This window comes from Nicotiana tabacum, chromosome 20, assembly GCF_000715075.1.
Source record: "Nicotiana tabacum cultivar K326 chromosome 20, ASM71507v2, whole genome shotgun sequence".
NCBI classification, from domain to species: Eukaryota; Viridiplantae; Streptophyta; class Magnoliopsida; order Solanales; family Solanaceae; genus Nicotiana; species Nicotiana tabacum.
In genome coordinates, this window is record NC_134099.1 from 154,525,163 (window position 1) to 154,540,049 (window position 14,887).

General features: G+C 34.0%; 1 protein-coding gene across 8 annotated transcripts; it reads left to right on the forward strand.

The window, feature by feature from the left end:
- Positions 1–6,489: 6,489 nt before the first annotated feature.
- On the forward strand, positions 6,490–14,275 carry LOC107774060 (uncharacterized). Of its 8 annotated transcripts, none has more exons than XM_075240985.1 (10): positions 6,490–6,646; positions 7,696–7,777; positions 8,828–8,887; positions 9,994–10,111; positions 12,088–12,664; positions 13,067–13,202; positions 13,299–13,466; positions 13,555–13,695; positions 13,780–13,836; positions 13,912–14,275. In XM_075240985.1, the coding sequence occupies exons 2-8, from the start codon at positions 7,697–7,699 to the stop codon at positions 13,636–13,638; spliced, it is 1,224 nt and encodes a 407-aa protein (XP_075097086.1). In that variant the 5' UTR covers positions 6,490–6,646; position 7,696; the 3' UTR covers positions 13,639–13,695; positions 13,780–13,836; positions 13,912–14,275. The 8 variants fall into 8 exon arrangements, with proteins under 8 accessions (XP_075097086.1, XP_016449009.1, XP_016449008.1 ...); XM_016593523.2 differs by having other exon boundaries at positions 13,780–13,828; XM_016593522.2 differs by having other exon boundaries at positions 13,780–14,275.
- The last annotated feature ends 612 nt before the right edge of the window (positions 14,276–14,887 follow it).

Here is a 14,887-nt window from a genome sequence, read left to right on the forward strand (position 1 = left end):
AATGACAAAAGATTTCCCTTTTAAAAAGTCCGATAACCCTAAGCAAAATAGAAGAAATTTCAAAAAAACCCTAGGTTCAACCCACCTACTACTAAAATAAACAGGTAATGCAAGGAGAAGAAAATTACTAACCTATTAACCGCATAAATCCACCGGAAATCCACGATGAAAGTGTAGCTTGAGATGGTCGTCGGAATCGCCTTTACAGTAGCTCCTTCTAGATGTATCGGATTTTGAGTACTGACTTGGGTAAGTTTGGTTTTAACGCTTTTTACCTTGTGGGTCGGGTAGGGTTAGTTAGGGTCGGGTAGGGTCAGGTTAGTTATTATAAGGTAATGGGTTAAAATTAAGTAAAGTCAAATGTGTGACATATACGGATGTCTTATTAACAGGATCTGGTCAAAGGAAATGGGTACTAGATACACTTTAGAAAGGTTTCTTGCGTAAGGTTATTATCGTCCACAGAAAATGTGTAAGGGGGATTTGGGCTAAAGGTTGAGTGGTAAACTATGTATTAAGCCAAAAAAAACGTTTACATAAAAATAATGCTGTTATGAAATAAAAGCAATTTAGTAAAACATGAACAAGAAATAGAGATAGAGAGAAGGAAGAGATTTTCTTCTTCAATTGTGTGTATTTTCCTATCTATTACAAGGCCTTTATATAGGCATGAAAAGTGAAGAAAATATGTCATGGAATATGTCATTGAACATAGAAAATATGTCATTGAATATGTCATTAACCATTTGAGATAAAGATCATGGAGGAAGAGTAGACATCCACCATATTTTGATTTTTATCATAACACTCCCCCTTGGATGTCCATAAATAATGTGCCTCGTTAAAACCTTATTAGAAAAAAAATCCTAATGAAGGAAAAAGAGTACACATATTTAGAAATACGCCTTTTGGTTGTCTCGTTAAAAACCTTGCAAGGAAAACCCAATGGGACAAAACCTTGTAAGGGAAAAAGAGTACAACGCGTATTAACTCCCCCTGATGAGATCATCAGTTCACATCGTTGAGCCTTCGTATCCTAATCTTGTACACTAGTTTCTTGAAGGTTGACGCCGGTAGATATTTGGTGAACAAATCAGCCATATTATCACTTGAACGGATCTGTTGCACATTAATATCACCATTCTTTTGAAGATCATGTGTGAACAATAATTTAGGTGAAATGTGCTTTGTCCTAACTCCTTTATGAATCCTCCCTTTAATTGGGCTTTGCATGTTGTATTTTCTTCATACAAAACTTTGGGTAGTTTATCACACTTCAAACCACATTTGTCTCGAATAAGATGTATAGTAGACCTCAACCATACACATTCTCGACTTGCTTCATGAATAACAATTATCTCAGCATGATTAAAAGAAGTAGCCACGATTGATTGCTTAGTCGATCGTTAAAATATGACAGTGCCACACATGTAAACACATAACATGTTTGAGATCAAGCCTTGTGTGTGTCAGATAAATACCCCACATCAACATAACTAATAAGATCGGTATTGCAATCATTGCCATAAAATAAGCCCACACCGGTAATCCCCCTTAGATAACGCAATATGTGCTTGATTTCATTCCAATTTCTCCTTGAGCAGAGCTATATCTTGCTAAGACATTAACTGAAAAAGTTATGTCATGCCTTGTAGTGTTAGCAAGATATATTAGCGCACCAATTGCATTAAGATATGGTACTTTAGGACCAAGAAGCTCTTCATTATTTTCATGAGGTCAGAGTGGATCTTTATTTATATCGAGTAATCTCACAACCATCGGGGTACTTAATGGATGTGTTTTATCCACATAGAAGCTCTTTAAAATCTTTTTAGTGTATGCTGATTGAAGGACAAAATTTCATCTTTCATATATTCAATTTGTAGACCAAGACAAAATTTTGTCTTTCCAAGATCTTTCATTTCAAATTCTTTAAACAGTCTACTGCTTTAGGAAGCTCTCCGGGAGTTCTAATGATATTTGAATCATCAACATACATGGCGATTATAACAAATTCAAATCCATATCCTTTTATAAGGACACAAGGACAAATTGAATTATTCTTATACCCTTCTTTCAACAAGTATTCTCTCGGGCGATTATACCACATGTGCCCTGATTGTTTCAATCCGTATAAGGATTTTTGAAGCTTTATTTAATAAATTTCTTGGAAACCTTAATATGCTCCAAGACAATTTAAATCTTTCAATGATATCCACTATACGCATATCAAGTTTTTCATATATTGCCAGATTAAAACCTGAAGTGACTATATCCACTATAAGAGAACATGTCTCCATATAATCAATGTGAGGATATTTACTAATTTTCTTGTGCCACAAGTCGTCTTTATGTCTATCGACTTGAACCTTTCGCACAAGAACACATTTATACCTCAATTGACTTTATACTTTCAGGTGTTGGACTATCCGTCCAACTTCACATTTTTCAACTGAAGTCAATTTCATTGCATATTTTTTATTTGGCCAATCTTTTATCCGTCCAAATTTCATGACAGATTTGATCTCAAGATCCTCGTCAATATTAATCATATTGAGCGCTGCATTATATTAACAATATCGTCGACAATCATTTTATGTCGGTTCCATTGTTACCCAATAAAGACATAACTTATTGAGATCTCTTTATTTCATTATTTTCAGGTACCTGAGCCTCTCCCATGAGGTCTTATGAAGTGTTATGTCGTGGTGCTCTTCTAGGGCACTTGCCTCCTTATTATGACCATTTTGAATATTTTCCCCTCTCCTTCTTCAAGGAGTTTTATCTTTGGAACCGATTGGTCTGTTACACTTCATGCGTGCCATAGACTCTGTCCCTCATGGATTTTATTCTATTTGGAGCATTAGCAGCTGAAATATGACATTTAGCTTTGGGTCAGCAAATGCGTCTGGCAATAATTTGTAAATGAATTATCACTTGAACTTCAAGTTTATATTTTCTTGTACGAGGATCTATATGTATTCATAATAATTCATTTCACGTATCACTTTCTCAGCTGCCCATTTTCTCCCCCTAATGTTGGGATCACCAACACATTTTCCAACTATCTTTGGGAACTCATCTTTGTGCATTTTGATGACATAATTAAATCATATAGCACATCCATATTTCTATATAGAAATTATTTGGTTCCTGACCCTGAACCGATTGTGATAGGGAGAAGTTTTTATAACTTGGCTAGATGCATACAAGTGCTGTTGTATATTAAATAATAAATCTCATACCAAATTTTGTTTTTGGAAGTTTTGTTCTCATAACCAATGATTTAGCTATAATTGGTGGCATACAATTTCTGCTAAACCAACTTGGATTTAAACCAGTATTATTAAGATAAATCATCATAATTTATATTCTGGAATTGTGCTCTAATAATTTGAGCAAACAATCTTGCAAAAACCAAACTGCAAGTTGATAACAAATGCACATGTGACCATAAAATAGATGCATCTATTAAAATCATATAATAGTAAACGGTCCACATGGCAGGCGACTGGGCCCATATATATATATCACCTTTTATTCCTTCCAAAAAGGCCCATATATATATATCACCTTTTATTCCTTCCAGAAATCAAAGGATTCAATCCCAACCTTTAACTGGTATATCATGAGAATAAGCAGCACAAGAGAATTCTTGAAGAATCTTCTATTCTTCAATATGTGTCAATGTAATTCTTAATTAATTTTTCGCATCATAATTGAACCGATAAGGTCAACCGGTCATGCCAATTAATATTTATTTTAGTAAATCTCTAGTTTACTTGTGGCATATGATTCCAGCATCATGCTTATATTTGTGTAGTACAAATAGAAAGAGGATCGGGTAACCTTTCATATTTACCCGGTATGATTATAGAAATATGAAGATATTCAATCTTCCTTTCATTTATAGTCTCAATATGTCAATCACTTTGACTTATATATTTGAAACTCAAAAAGTTTTTTTTGAGACTTTACAATATCAATGTCATGAATAAGTTTATTCATCAGGGTAGTAACAAATTAGTTTTTCCGGAGTTCTTAACAACTTTTGTACTACAAGATCTTTTATCATACCATTCATATGGTAAATGTCTCCTTCACGGAGAAAATTATATCATAATAAATTATCATGGTCAAAATCATTTCTTGCTTTAATTTTGCCTTTAATAACTTTTATAAGGCATGGAAAAATAATATTTGGCATATCACATGTACGCGACCAATGACATATTCATGTAACCACACAATAATATTTATTCTCTTTATTTTACTCAAACCTCCCTTAGAGGTGAGTTGTGTGGTATTCATATAATCATGAATTGCATGTCTTTATTCATTGCTTTTATCACATATTGGCACATTCAACTTTAGGAATGGGTTTGCATTCTCAATGCTTATCATAAGTCACATTCTCTTCAAGGAATGGATCATAATCAGCGACGTGCTTTATTATTTTCATACCAATTTGATGGTAAGCATTGCCTTCACATTTTGAAGGACTATTTTGAGGACCCTTATTGTTCTCCTTTTATAATCATAGTGATGATTATTATTATTTTGATATTTGGAATGCCAACGTTCATTGTTCAACCAATTGTCTTCACTGAAACTTATTATGCATTGTTATCACATTCACTTCAAGAATGAAACAAATCAAGTGGGACAATTTTCATGCCTTTTTCATGAAAAATATATTATTTTTCTTTAGTCATCATTACATCATCAATATGGTACATTGGGACTCAAACCCAATGTCTTACCAATATAAAGGCATGTTAGGCCATAATAAATTGGGACTCAAACCCAACTCTTATCATTATGGAGCATCAGGACTTGATCCCGATGTCTTATTCTCAATTAATGGCATAATAGGCTAAACAATATTGAGATTCATTCTCAAGTCTTAATTTCAATCACATGCCAAAAAAATTATATACAACTAATTTGCAACTTAGCAAATCAAATTTGCTTTCTTAAATAAGTGTACAAATCTCAAATCAGCGTAAAGCTTTATTAATTATTTGTAACATCTATATGAAATACAATCATTTGTAGTCAGAATATTTTTTCTAAATTCTATTAGAGTTTAAAAGGATCATAAAATCATTGTCATAATATTTATTGAGTCTCTCTCAAAAACATTGTTGTTTTCGGGGTATACCCTACCTATTGGATTTGATTTAACGCCATGACTTTCCTTCACTCAATTCAACCAAGCAATTAGTGAATAAATTTATCAAAAGTACACCTAACACATATATAGCACTAATACACAAATTCAGCATTTATATTACCTGAAAAGTGACATTATAGGTAACAACTTACCAGTTGTAGCTTGTGCATCATTCATATAAAATACTTAAAAATGGTAAGTCAGTAGCAAACATCAAGTAGGTCATGGATACTCAAAAATACCTCTTCTAGTAATCATACTAATCATTGTTTGCTTTCAAATGATACGATCATAAATTATGAAGTATATTTTCAAATAGCTGGTTTGTTTTTCAAATATCAAAGAAGTACTAATTAATCAACCTAGATAAAGATGTGAAGTATTTCTTGTTTTCTTCAAGATGATTTATGCTTTTAATCAGTATGACCAATTTTATTTTATTTTTTATTCCTTTTTTTTTGTACTATATGCAAGTGTAAAAATCCAAAAGGAAAAAAAATATTCATCCAAGTAAAAGAAAATGTTTAAAGCGGCAGGACAGATTGAAGATAGTTAACACATAAATATGCATAGGACAATTTATATAAAATATCCTTGGTTACCATGACATGCATCATATCAACAATTAACTGCTACTATGATTTTCACATATAGAACTTCGAAAATTTTATTCCATTCATGTGGTATAAAAGATGTAATATTAATATGTGCTTATGCAATACAGGTGTAGTACGAAGTTGTGTGCATATGAGATTTTAAAGGAATGACAAGTATAAGATAATCATACCTTCTTACATTTCATTACTTACCATATGTAGTTTCTCTTTACATTTAACCATGTGATGATATGTATGGCTTCTAATTGTAATCTTTCCGGATGCAGAATTTTTTTTTGTAGATATATATATATATACAATTAGTTAGAGCATCGTGCTGATAACGTGTTATGGAATAAAAGCAATTTAGTAAATGAACAAGAAATAAAAGCAATTTAGTAAAACATGAACAAGAAATAGAGATAGAGAGAAGGAAGAGATTTTCTTCTTCAATTGTGTGTATTTTCCTATCTATTACAAGGCCTTTATATATGCATGAAAAGTGAAAAAAATATGTCATGGAATATGTCATTGAACATAGAAAATATGTCATTGAATATGTCATTAACCATTTGAGAGAAAGATCATGGAGGAAGAGTAGACATCCACCATATTTTGATTTTTATCGTAACAAATGCCAATTAATGGCACTTAAGAGGAAAAGTCCCCTTATTGCCCCCGAACCGGGTTAGACCCGATACCCATCCTTAAGTGAAACCCGGTCACAACTCTGGCATTTTTAAAATTTCTCCATTGAATAGTACTCAATAATTTATGAAATAAATCAGGTTTTTGCTAATCCAGCTCAAATTTTGGAATTTTCAGGATATTCTGGGGACCTTTTGGGTTTTGATATCGTAAATCCTAGGAATCGGTATATATCTTTATTTTTGTTTTTCTATTTGAGTTTCAGTTTTTGATACTTTTTGTTTAATCATGTAAATTTGGAACAGCAGTATATGCTTAAGAAATTATATTCATTTGCCTGTGTATGTCGTAAAATTTGTGCAACTTTTTTTTATTTTTTTTATTTTGTTGTTTAATCTGGGAATGATTTTTGATATATATCTGTGATTATGAAGAAGCAGAAAGAAGTTTGAATTATCAAACAAGATTATTAATTTCGTCATTCTGTAGGTATTATTTTGTTAATTGGAAATGGGAAAATGGGGTGCTGGGAATTTTGATCGTTCAATCAGCTGTGCCTCCATTTAAAACTAGTTGGGCTCGGTTATATGATTCCTCTGTATCCATTCTGCTATATTCAATGTGTTGAACATTTTCATAGTTTTTTTTTGTGTTGTTTTCCTTCAGATGTTGCAGTTATTATTTATGAAATGAGTGTCACAACGAGCATATCCGTTAGTCTTCCATAGTTTTTAGGCAGGTTGTGTTTAGTTTTATACTTCTTCTGTGATTCTTTTATTGTTAACGTCTGACCTTGTAATATAATTTGGAAAACATTTTACCAGTTTATATGATTTTCTAGAAGCAGAAAGAATTTTGGATTACCCCGATATATGGTAATCAATTTATTAAATCTCTTTGTTGAAGGAACACTTTTATTATTCAAGAAATGGGAAAATGGGGTGTCGTGCTTTTTATCCATATTATTTTCAGAATTCAGGTATTGTGGCGTTAGTTAGGAACTGAGTGTCACGATCCATTAACATCATCTAGTTTTTATGTGCATATCGTTATATTTATTTTTCTGTTTTTTGTATGATCTGATTGTTGTTCAAATCTGATCTATGGGGGTTTAAGCAGTTAAGCAGTGAGGTATAAGAATGACTTGTGATATGGTGCTTAATATGCTTATTCTTTAGATTGTGAGGCCTGTATCCTGGTGCTGTCCTGATAAATTAAGTTGGACGTACTATTTTTCTTCCGAGCATGCTAATTTTTTCTCTCTCGTGTTTTTAGAATGTCTAGTCGATCAACTAGTAGTACTGACCACTCTGTTGATGTGAAAGAGCTATTGGAGATTGGGGAAAGATGTAAAGAGGTAAAGACTGCTCCTCAATCGTTCATAATATCTGTTATAGTGTATCCATGGAAATAATGCGAAACTAAATTCAGGAATTCAGTCATGGCACTTCGGAGTCATATGATCCGCCAAAGAAGTTAAATGCAGATTATAATTCATGTATCGTCATATGGTGAATAACAATCATGAAAGTATTTGCATTTGCTACTGGACGTTTGGTTAATCACTTTAGAATCTGGATACATAGTGTATAATCTAGAACATGGTTTGGTTTTTAATTGGATACCAATAATACTCTTGGATTATTCACATTACCTTATCCAACTTATATTTGGTTCTGTTATCGTATGCGATTAATAATTATTAATGTACTATAGCTAAATACGAAAATTGAATTATATAATTATTAATTTTTAGATATCTCAATAATGAACAATTTTTCATATACAATCTAGAGTAAGATATGCTTAAATATGAGAATAAACACTTTCTTATGAGCTTTTTTTTTTGGGAGCTGCGAGCTATTAGGACTAAATCAATGCTATAAACATTATCGAATATTTACAGACAATAACAAGTGAGAGATGGCTTAACTAAATAGTAATAAAGGCACATTCTTTATGTAGGCATTAGTACTACCTGTAGTGTTAGTCTACCGTGAATTCGTAGTATAGTATTATAGAGGAATTACCGTATAACTAATGCATTTATTATTAACATGGAAACTGAAATGAAAACCAAACATCTGACTAACAATGCAGAATTTAATACCGGAATTAATTGACGAACAATTTTAAGCTAGAGATTCTGTGTGCAATCTTTTATTTAATCTGCTATTTACTTTGCTTGGTTCAATAACTTTTGGAACCACTTTTTGATAAGTCAGAAAATTTAGTAATAAACACCAAGTCGGTGTCAATTTTGGAATCTGTTTTCTTATTGTAGTTTTTCCTGCTCGTATGTTCATAGCTGTTGTACAAATTATCTTTCCTGATAAAGAGTGGATATGTGGTAATTCTTGCTAGTTACCTACCTTTATTTTATTTTGTTAACTTCTCTTTTTGGCAGCTTAGGAAAGAAAAAGATATGCTGAGGGGTTCACAAGGCCAGAGCTTTGAACTGATCCGAGTAATTTCTGATATCTTTATCTTTATTCGTGACTCTTTTGATCTGATCATTGGCCATTATCAAGGCATCTTCGGATGTGCTAGACAAATAAAGTTGTTTGACAGCAAAAATTGCCTTTACTAAAGGGATAACCATTGTGTTATTTGGCTGTGGATTTGCATGCTTTCTAAAGATGGTGATGTTCTGCATTCTTGTTAGTAAAAATTGATGTTAATTTACAGTACAGTCTGACAATAGTGGTGACACAGCTCTAAAAATCAGAGGAGCACAAATTATGCTCTTTGTAATTGATCTTGGAACATACAAATGTGGAAGCATACATAGAAGGTCTTTTGGATGTGTAAATTTGCCGAATAGGCTGTGCCATTAACTTTTTCCTTTTTGTGTAAAGTATCATTTGTATCTGACCTCCATAGTCAATCTGGGTCCTTTGTTTTTTTCTCTTCATTTAACTATTAGATTTGCTACCCAATAAATCTGGATATGATTTGCAAACTTGTGTCTTGTTTCCTTTTGGCCAGCGGAAGACAAAAAAAAGGACTTGCATTTCAATGTTTACCTTTAGTCCTTTACCCACGTCAATTCTTTGCTAATGTTCCAGTAGTTTCCCATTATCTATGTACGATCACCTTTCTAGTGATCAATAGCATGAGGAGCTGGTACATTTTTTTGCTATTACACTTGCTTACCATAAAGTTTCATATGTGACCAGATATATTGCAATTGTTCATAAAGCTTCTAATAATCGTTATCTATGCTATATTTTGCCCTATGTTGATTCTTATCTCCAAAAATTAATGCAAAGAGGATGGCAAACTTTTCCAGAGTGCATGGCAAGTGGCAATTGTAATCTTAGCTTATACTGGTTCGAGGAGATGGAATAGAGTAGGCTATCAAAACAACTATTAAATTATGAGAATTATTAGCTTAGAAAGATCTAACATACATGTTTAGCACAATTGGTCACCACAGTTTTTTTGAATAATTGAGTTTGAAAATAACCATTATGACTGTATAGCCGACTTATATTGTGAATCATGAACATTCCATTATCTAAGTTAGAAGCCTTGGAGACTAAGGTTAAAATTTGACTATCCATATTAAAGAAAAAATGTTTGCAGAGACTAGAACAGCATGTGCAGACATTATCTGAGGCCCGAGCAGAAGACAAAAATCACATCCAGAAACTGGAAAGAGAGTTGGAGAACTGTTTCCAAGAGATAGGTATACATTCCAAAATATGTTTGCTACATTATATATGTCTTATTTGCTGTTTTCCTTGGTAAACATTCCTTTGTTTCTTATCCGAAATAATACTCCTCCCAGAATCCTGGTGCCTGGAACCCCAGTCCATAAAAAGATTCAAAATAGAAGAAAAAGAGTGAAGTTTGTGCTACTGACAGGGGCGTATGCAGGATTTTTTGTAAGCGGTGTCATCATTAGAAAAATAAAACACTATAACGACATGAAAATAAGAAGTTGAGAAGAGTAACGACAACAAATGGACGTATTGGACATCAGACCAAGTACACTTGTTTTTCTAATAGCGTCATTTTATTAATATATCCTTTTTTTGAGTTCACTGTTTATATGTGTGCTATTTCCGGCGAAGCGGTGTCGGATCGGACTAGCGTGCGTCCGCCCCTGGCTACTGATGGGACTCAAATGACAGTTGACTGTTGATTCTCCATGTCAGATTCATCTTTTGCCATCACATAGACGTTTAACCTTTTCTTTGGTGGAATATCATCTTTGTATGGTACTTGTATGGTCTTTTCTTTGGTTTATATACCTTGAACTATGAGCCAAATCCCTGTTACACACTTTCTACCATGAAAATCATCTTACACATTCAATCTTTCCTGAGTGTGTCTGATGTACACCACTTTTGACAGGTATATTACATGCAAAAGGAGCGTGTAAGAGGTGAAAAATGTGTGTCTACAGCTTTATGTCAATGGTTCATATTTAATAAAGTTGATCCTATGGTCCAAATTAATTTTTTTCTTTTTCTTTTCCTCTCCAATCCCTCCATGACCAGCGAAACCCCTTATGTTCTCTTCCATCTAACTCCATTGTCTCATTTCACTGAATTACTCCAACAAGAGAATATTTATAAAAAATCCAGTAATCCTACACTATTAGAAGTAGATGTCCAAGGAAGTTCTGTTAATTTCTATAATTTCATTCCAAGGAAATTTTATTAATGTTAGTCCATGGCCTCTCTGTAACATATACAAATACTTGAACACCCAGTTCAGAAAAATACTGCAAATACACTTCCCATTCATGGGTATCTCTGAAAAGCTAAAAAATTAACTTTCCAATTTATGGTCGTTCAGTTGGCATACGAGCAAACAACTGGAAACCTAATTCGGAAAAACAATGCTAACGATTAGATTTCTCCATTCATGGCCTCTCAGTAACATATGAGCAAGCACCCAGTTTAGAATATACAAAAATGGCAAAATAAGGGAGCTTAGAGATGAATTCGGTACACCAAAACCCAAAAGATCAACCGCCCGGGGGGGGGGGGGTCTGTTTTTTCTTTAAAATATTAAGTATTTCCTTTTTTTCCTTTATGACAAGAGGGGTTGCTTTGATGGTAAGCAACCTCCACTTCCAACCAAGAGGTTGTGAGTTCGAGTCTCCTCAAGAGCAAGGTGGGAAGTTCTTGGAGGGAAGGATGTCGAGGGTCTATTTGGAAACAGCCTCTCTACCCTAGGGTAGGGGTAAGGTTTGCGTGCACACTACCCTCCCCAGACCCCACTAAGTGGGATTATACTGGGTTGTTGTTGTGTTCCTTTTTTTCCTTGATTTAGGACACGTGTCTCGACCTTATTGGTGAGTGATAGTACACATATTTTGAAGAACTAGTGATAGTACACACCTTATTGATGTGTCTTAGGTACACTCCGGAAAGGTTGAGTGTGTAAGATGATTTTCAGGGTCAGAAAGTGTGTAACGGGGATTTGGCCCATAGTTCAGGGGGTAACTTATGTATTTTTCCTATATTTTGCGGACTTGCACCTTTATTGGGTCAACTGTTGGCTAGTATTTTCAATAGGTCATATGCTTTATATTTATGAAGCTTGTCACTTCGCATCATTCCCCTTCAACAGTAAAATATCTTGTCTACTTTATCATATTGACTTGATTTGCCCATTTTAGGCTCACTGTTTAAAATATATTTGTTGCAGATTACCTGCAGGATCAGCTGCATTTAAGAAATGAAGAGATGAATTCTCTAAGTGAGTGTGTGTGCAGCCTTCAGTTGAAACTTGCAAACCTTGAAAATATATACGAAGAGGTTGCAAGGTTAAGGGAGGAATTGGAAATTTCAAATGCTGAACGCTTATATTTGTTGCAGCAATTGGAAAACAAAGAGTTAGAGATAGAGGGCTCAGCTTTGTGCATAGAGAGACTAGAGGAGTCAATAGCATCTGTAGGATTAGAGCATCAATTTGAAATAGAGGGTATGAAGCTTGATTTGATGGCTGTGGAGCAGAATTATTTTGAAGCTAAGAAATCCCAGGAAGAAACAACTCAAGAGAATGTTAAGTTGAATGAGTTTATTCGTGACCTCGAACTTCGGATGGATGACACAGAGAAGGCTATTGAAAGTTTCGAGAAGGAAAATGAAAGTTTAAGGGAACAACTCCAGGCATCTGAATTGAATGCCAAAACATTTTCTGAAAAAGTAGAGGAGCAATTTCGTGGTTGGGCAGCGAATATTGATGTGAGCTCCTCAAGTAAAGAAGAGGAAAATGGTACTAGGTATGCAGTGAGTATATATGCTTCTCTTAGTCTACCATAAGCTGGTTAGCTTAAGAAGGTGCTTGATTACGTGAAGTAATTTACGATCTTACAATGAGATACTTGAGACAAGTTGTTATGATGTGAAAGAGCTGTACTGGTTCCAGAGTCCAAATTTTTAATATACTTCGTTTAATAAAGAAAATTGTCATTCATGTTTTCACATCTGTAACATGCATTTTGTAGTTCTCTGGAGATAGTGATTGCACATTTTCTTGTACTTGACCATGCTTTTACAAGGATTTTTTTGTGGTAGGAGAGAAGAGACAAAATTTGTTCTGGATACCTGTAATTATAGTAAAGCTATTCTCACCTTTGCTACTATGTTTACGTAGTCTCTGACACTATTTCGTTTCGTTGAAGCTGCTGTGGTGACATTTTGGGTCCACTCCTCATCAAACTGGCTGCTATAGGGCCATCGGATGTTGACTTGATGGACAAGATGGAGGAAATGGCTGGTCAAATAAAGAACTACGAGTCACTTGTAAAGCAGCTTAAGGTACTATTTGTAGTTAACAACTAAACATTAATGAAAACATTCAAATCCAAGTCCCAACATGATCTAATGCTATTGGTCCATTAATTTGGATGTTAGGAAGAGCTGAGAATGGAAAAGCTAAAAGCCAAAGAAGAAGCAGAGGATTTAGCCCAAGAAATGGCTGAGCTGCGCTATCAGATGACTGGATTGCTTGAAGAAGAACGGAAACGTCGTGCATGTGTTGAACAATTATCTTTACAGAGAATAGCACAGTTAGAGGCGCAGGTATCAACCTTTACATTTGTGACTCACTATGTTCCTTGAGGAGGTACCTTTTTATGAGATTTCTGATAGATTTTCTTGTGTTATCAAGATTGAAAAAGAAAGTATGAAATCCTTCAATGAAGAAGATCAAAGTAAATCTATCGCCATTTACAGACATGTCAGTGAAGCATAAAGTCAGATCAAATGTTGCAATTTCAAGCATGTCTTTCCGGTGGAGCGTGTGTTTAAGGTCTGTTATCCAACTTCACTTGTATTTCTTTCAAGGTGTTTACTGAAGAAAATTTAATATTGACTAAGAGGATGAACTGTGCAGCAACTGGCAAAGGATTCTGATCAATAGCTGTATTATCACCTTATCAAGTGTGAGATGGTGGAGAAGTTCAGTTTGCTTCATTGTTTTCAGAATGAGTAATACATGCATAAATATTGAGCTTTCTGTTTGCAGATGAAAGATTGTTAACTCTTAAATGGAATCAATGTTGGCTTTGATGTGCTTCATGATTTGCTGGTTTCATTTGCTGATATCCTGCCTAGGGAAGATGATTCCAGTCCCAGATGAAATGCTGGGTTATCATCATTGCACAGTTTAGTTGGATTATGATGCTTTTACATACCAACGACTCGTGCTTGTACAGATTTGTTTTTTTCTTGTTGAACCATGGAAATGTAATTTATTTGAGCTTTTGCTTTCTTGAAATAATTGGATGTCCCAGTGTGGTCAAAATTTGTAATTGGTCTCCTGGAATGTGCTTGCAAACTGCAAAGTCTTTTCCTAAAGGGTGCGTCTGAATTATACATTTTTTGTATCAGATCTTTGTACTGCTAGTGTTCCCTATTTCTTCTCCATTAAATATATTTATCTATTTGTTTCTGGTAAATGAACTTCCTTAAAAAATTTGTCCTTTTTTGTCGATGTAATTTGATCCATCACCAGGCCACACATTACACATTGGTAGATGGATGCTATAATTTCCTCCGTAAAATCACAAAATGATGTGTGCATATAAAAAAAGAGCAACTCGGTGTACAAAGCATCGCATCCCGCATTTATGCAAGGTTCGAGGATGGACCGCACCTCAAGAAAGATGTGATGTAGGCAGCCGGTTGCTGATTCCCTTCCATAAATTTTTGTGAAGTTGGAAAACAATCCTTCAGACCTACAGTAGCTGTTGTCTGTAGACCTTGGCTTGCATTAGAAATCAAACATATGATAGGATTTCGAGACTGATTAAATGCTTCTAAGTTAACAATCAAACTCATGAGATAATTTAAGACGAACCATTATGCCATTACAGATAGTACCTAAATAAAGCTAAATATTCGTCAACACTTGTTAAAACTTTCTGCGTATATTAACATGGAAATTTTATACAAACATGAACCCTCAAAATGATTCAACTTGGGATAGAGGTAAATTATTC

Excerpts from the sequence above, each read along its gene's own strand:
- LOC107774060 (XM_016593522.2), top strand. The coding sequence starts at position 7,697 with ATGTCTAGTCGATCAACTAGTAGTACTGACCACTCTGTTGATGTGAAA. Across the intron at positions 10,112-12,087 it reads GAACTGTTTCCAAGAGATAG|ATTACCTGCAGGATCAGCTG; the intron begins GTATACATTCCA and ends TATTTGTTGCAG. Across the intron at positions 13,203-13,298 it reads CACTTGTAAAGCAGCTTAAG|GAAGAGCTGAGAATGGAAAA; the intron begins GTACTATTTGTA and ends TTTGGATGTTAG.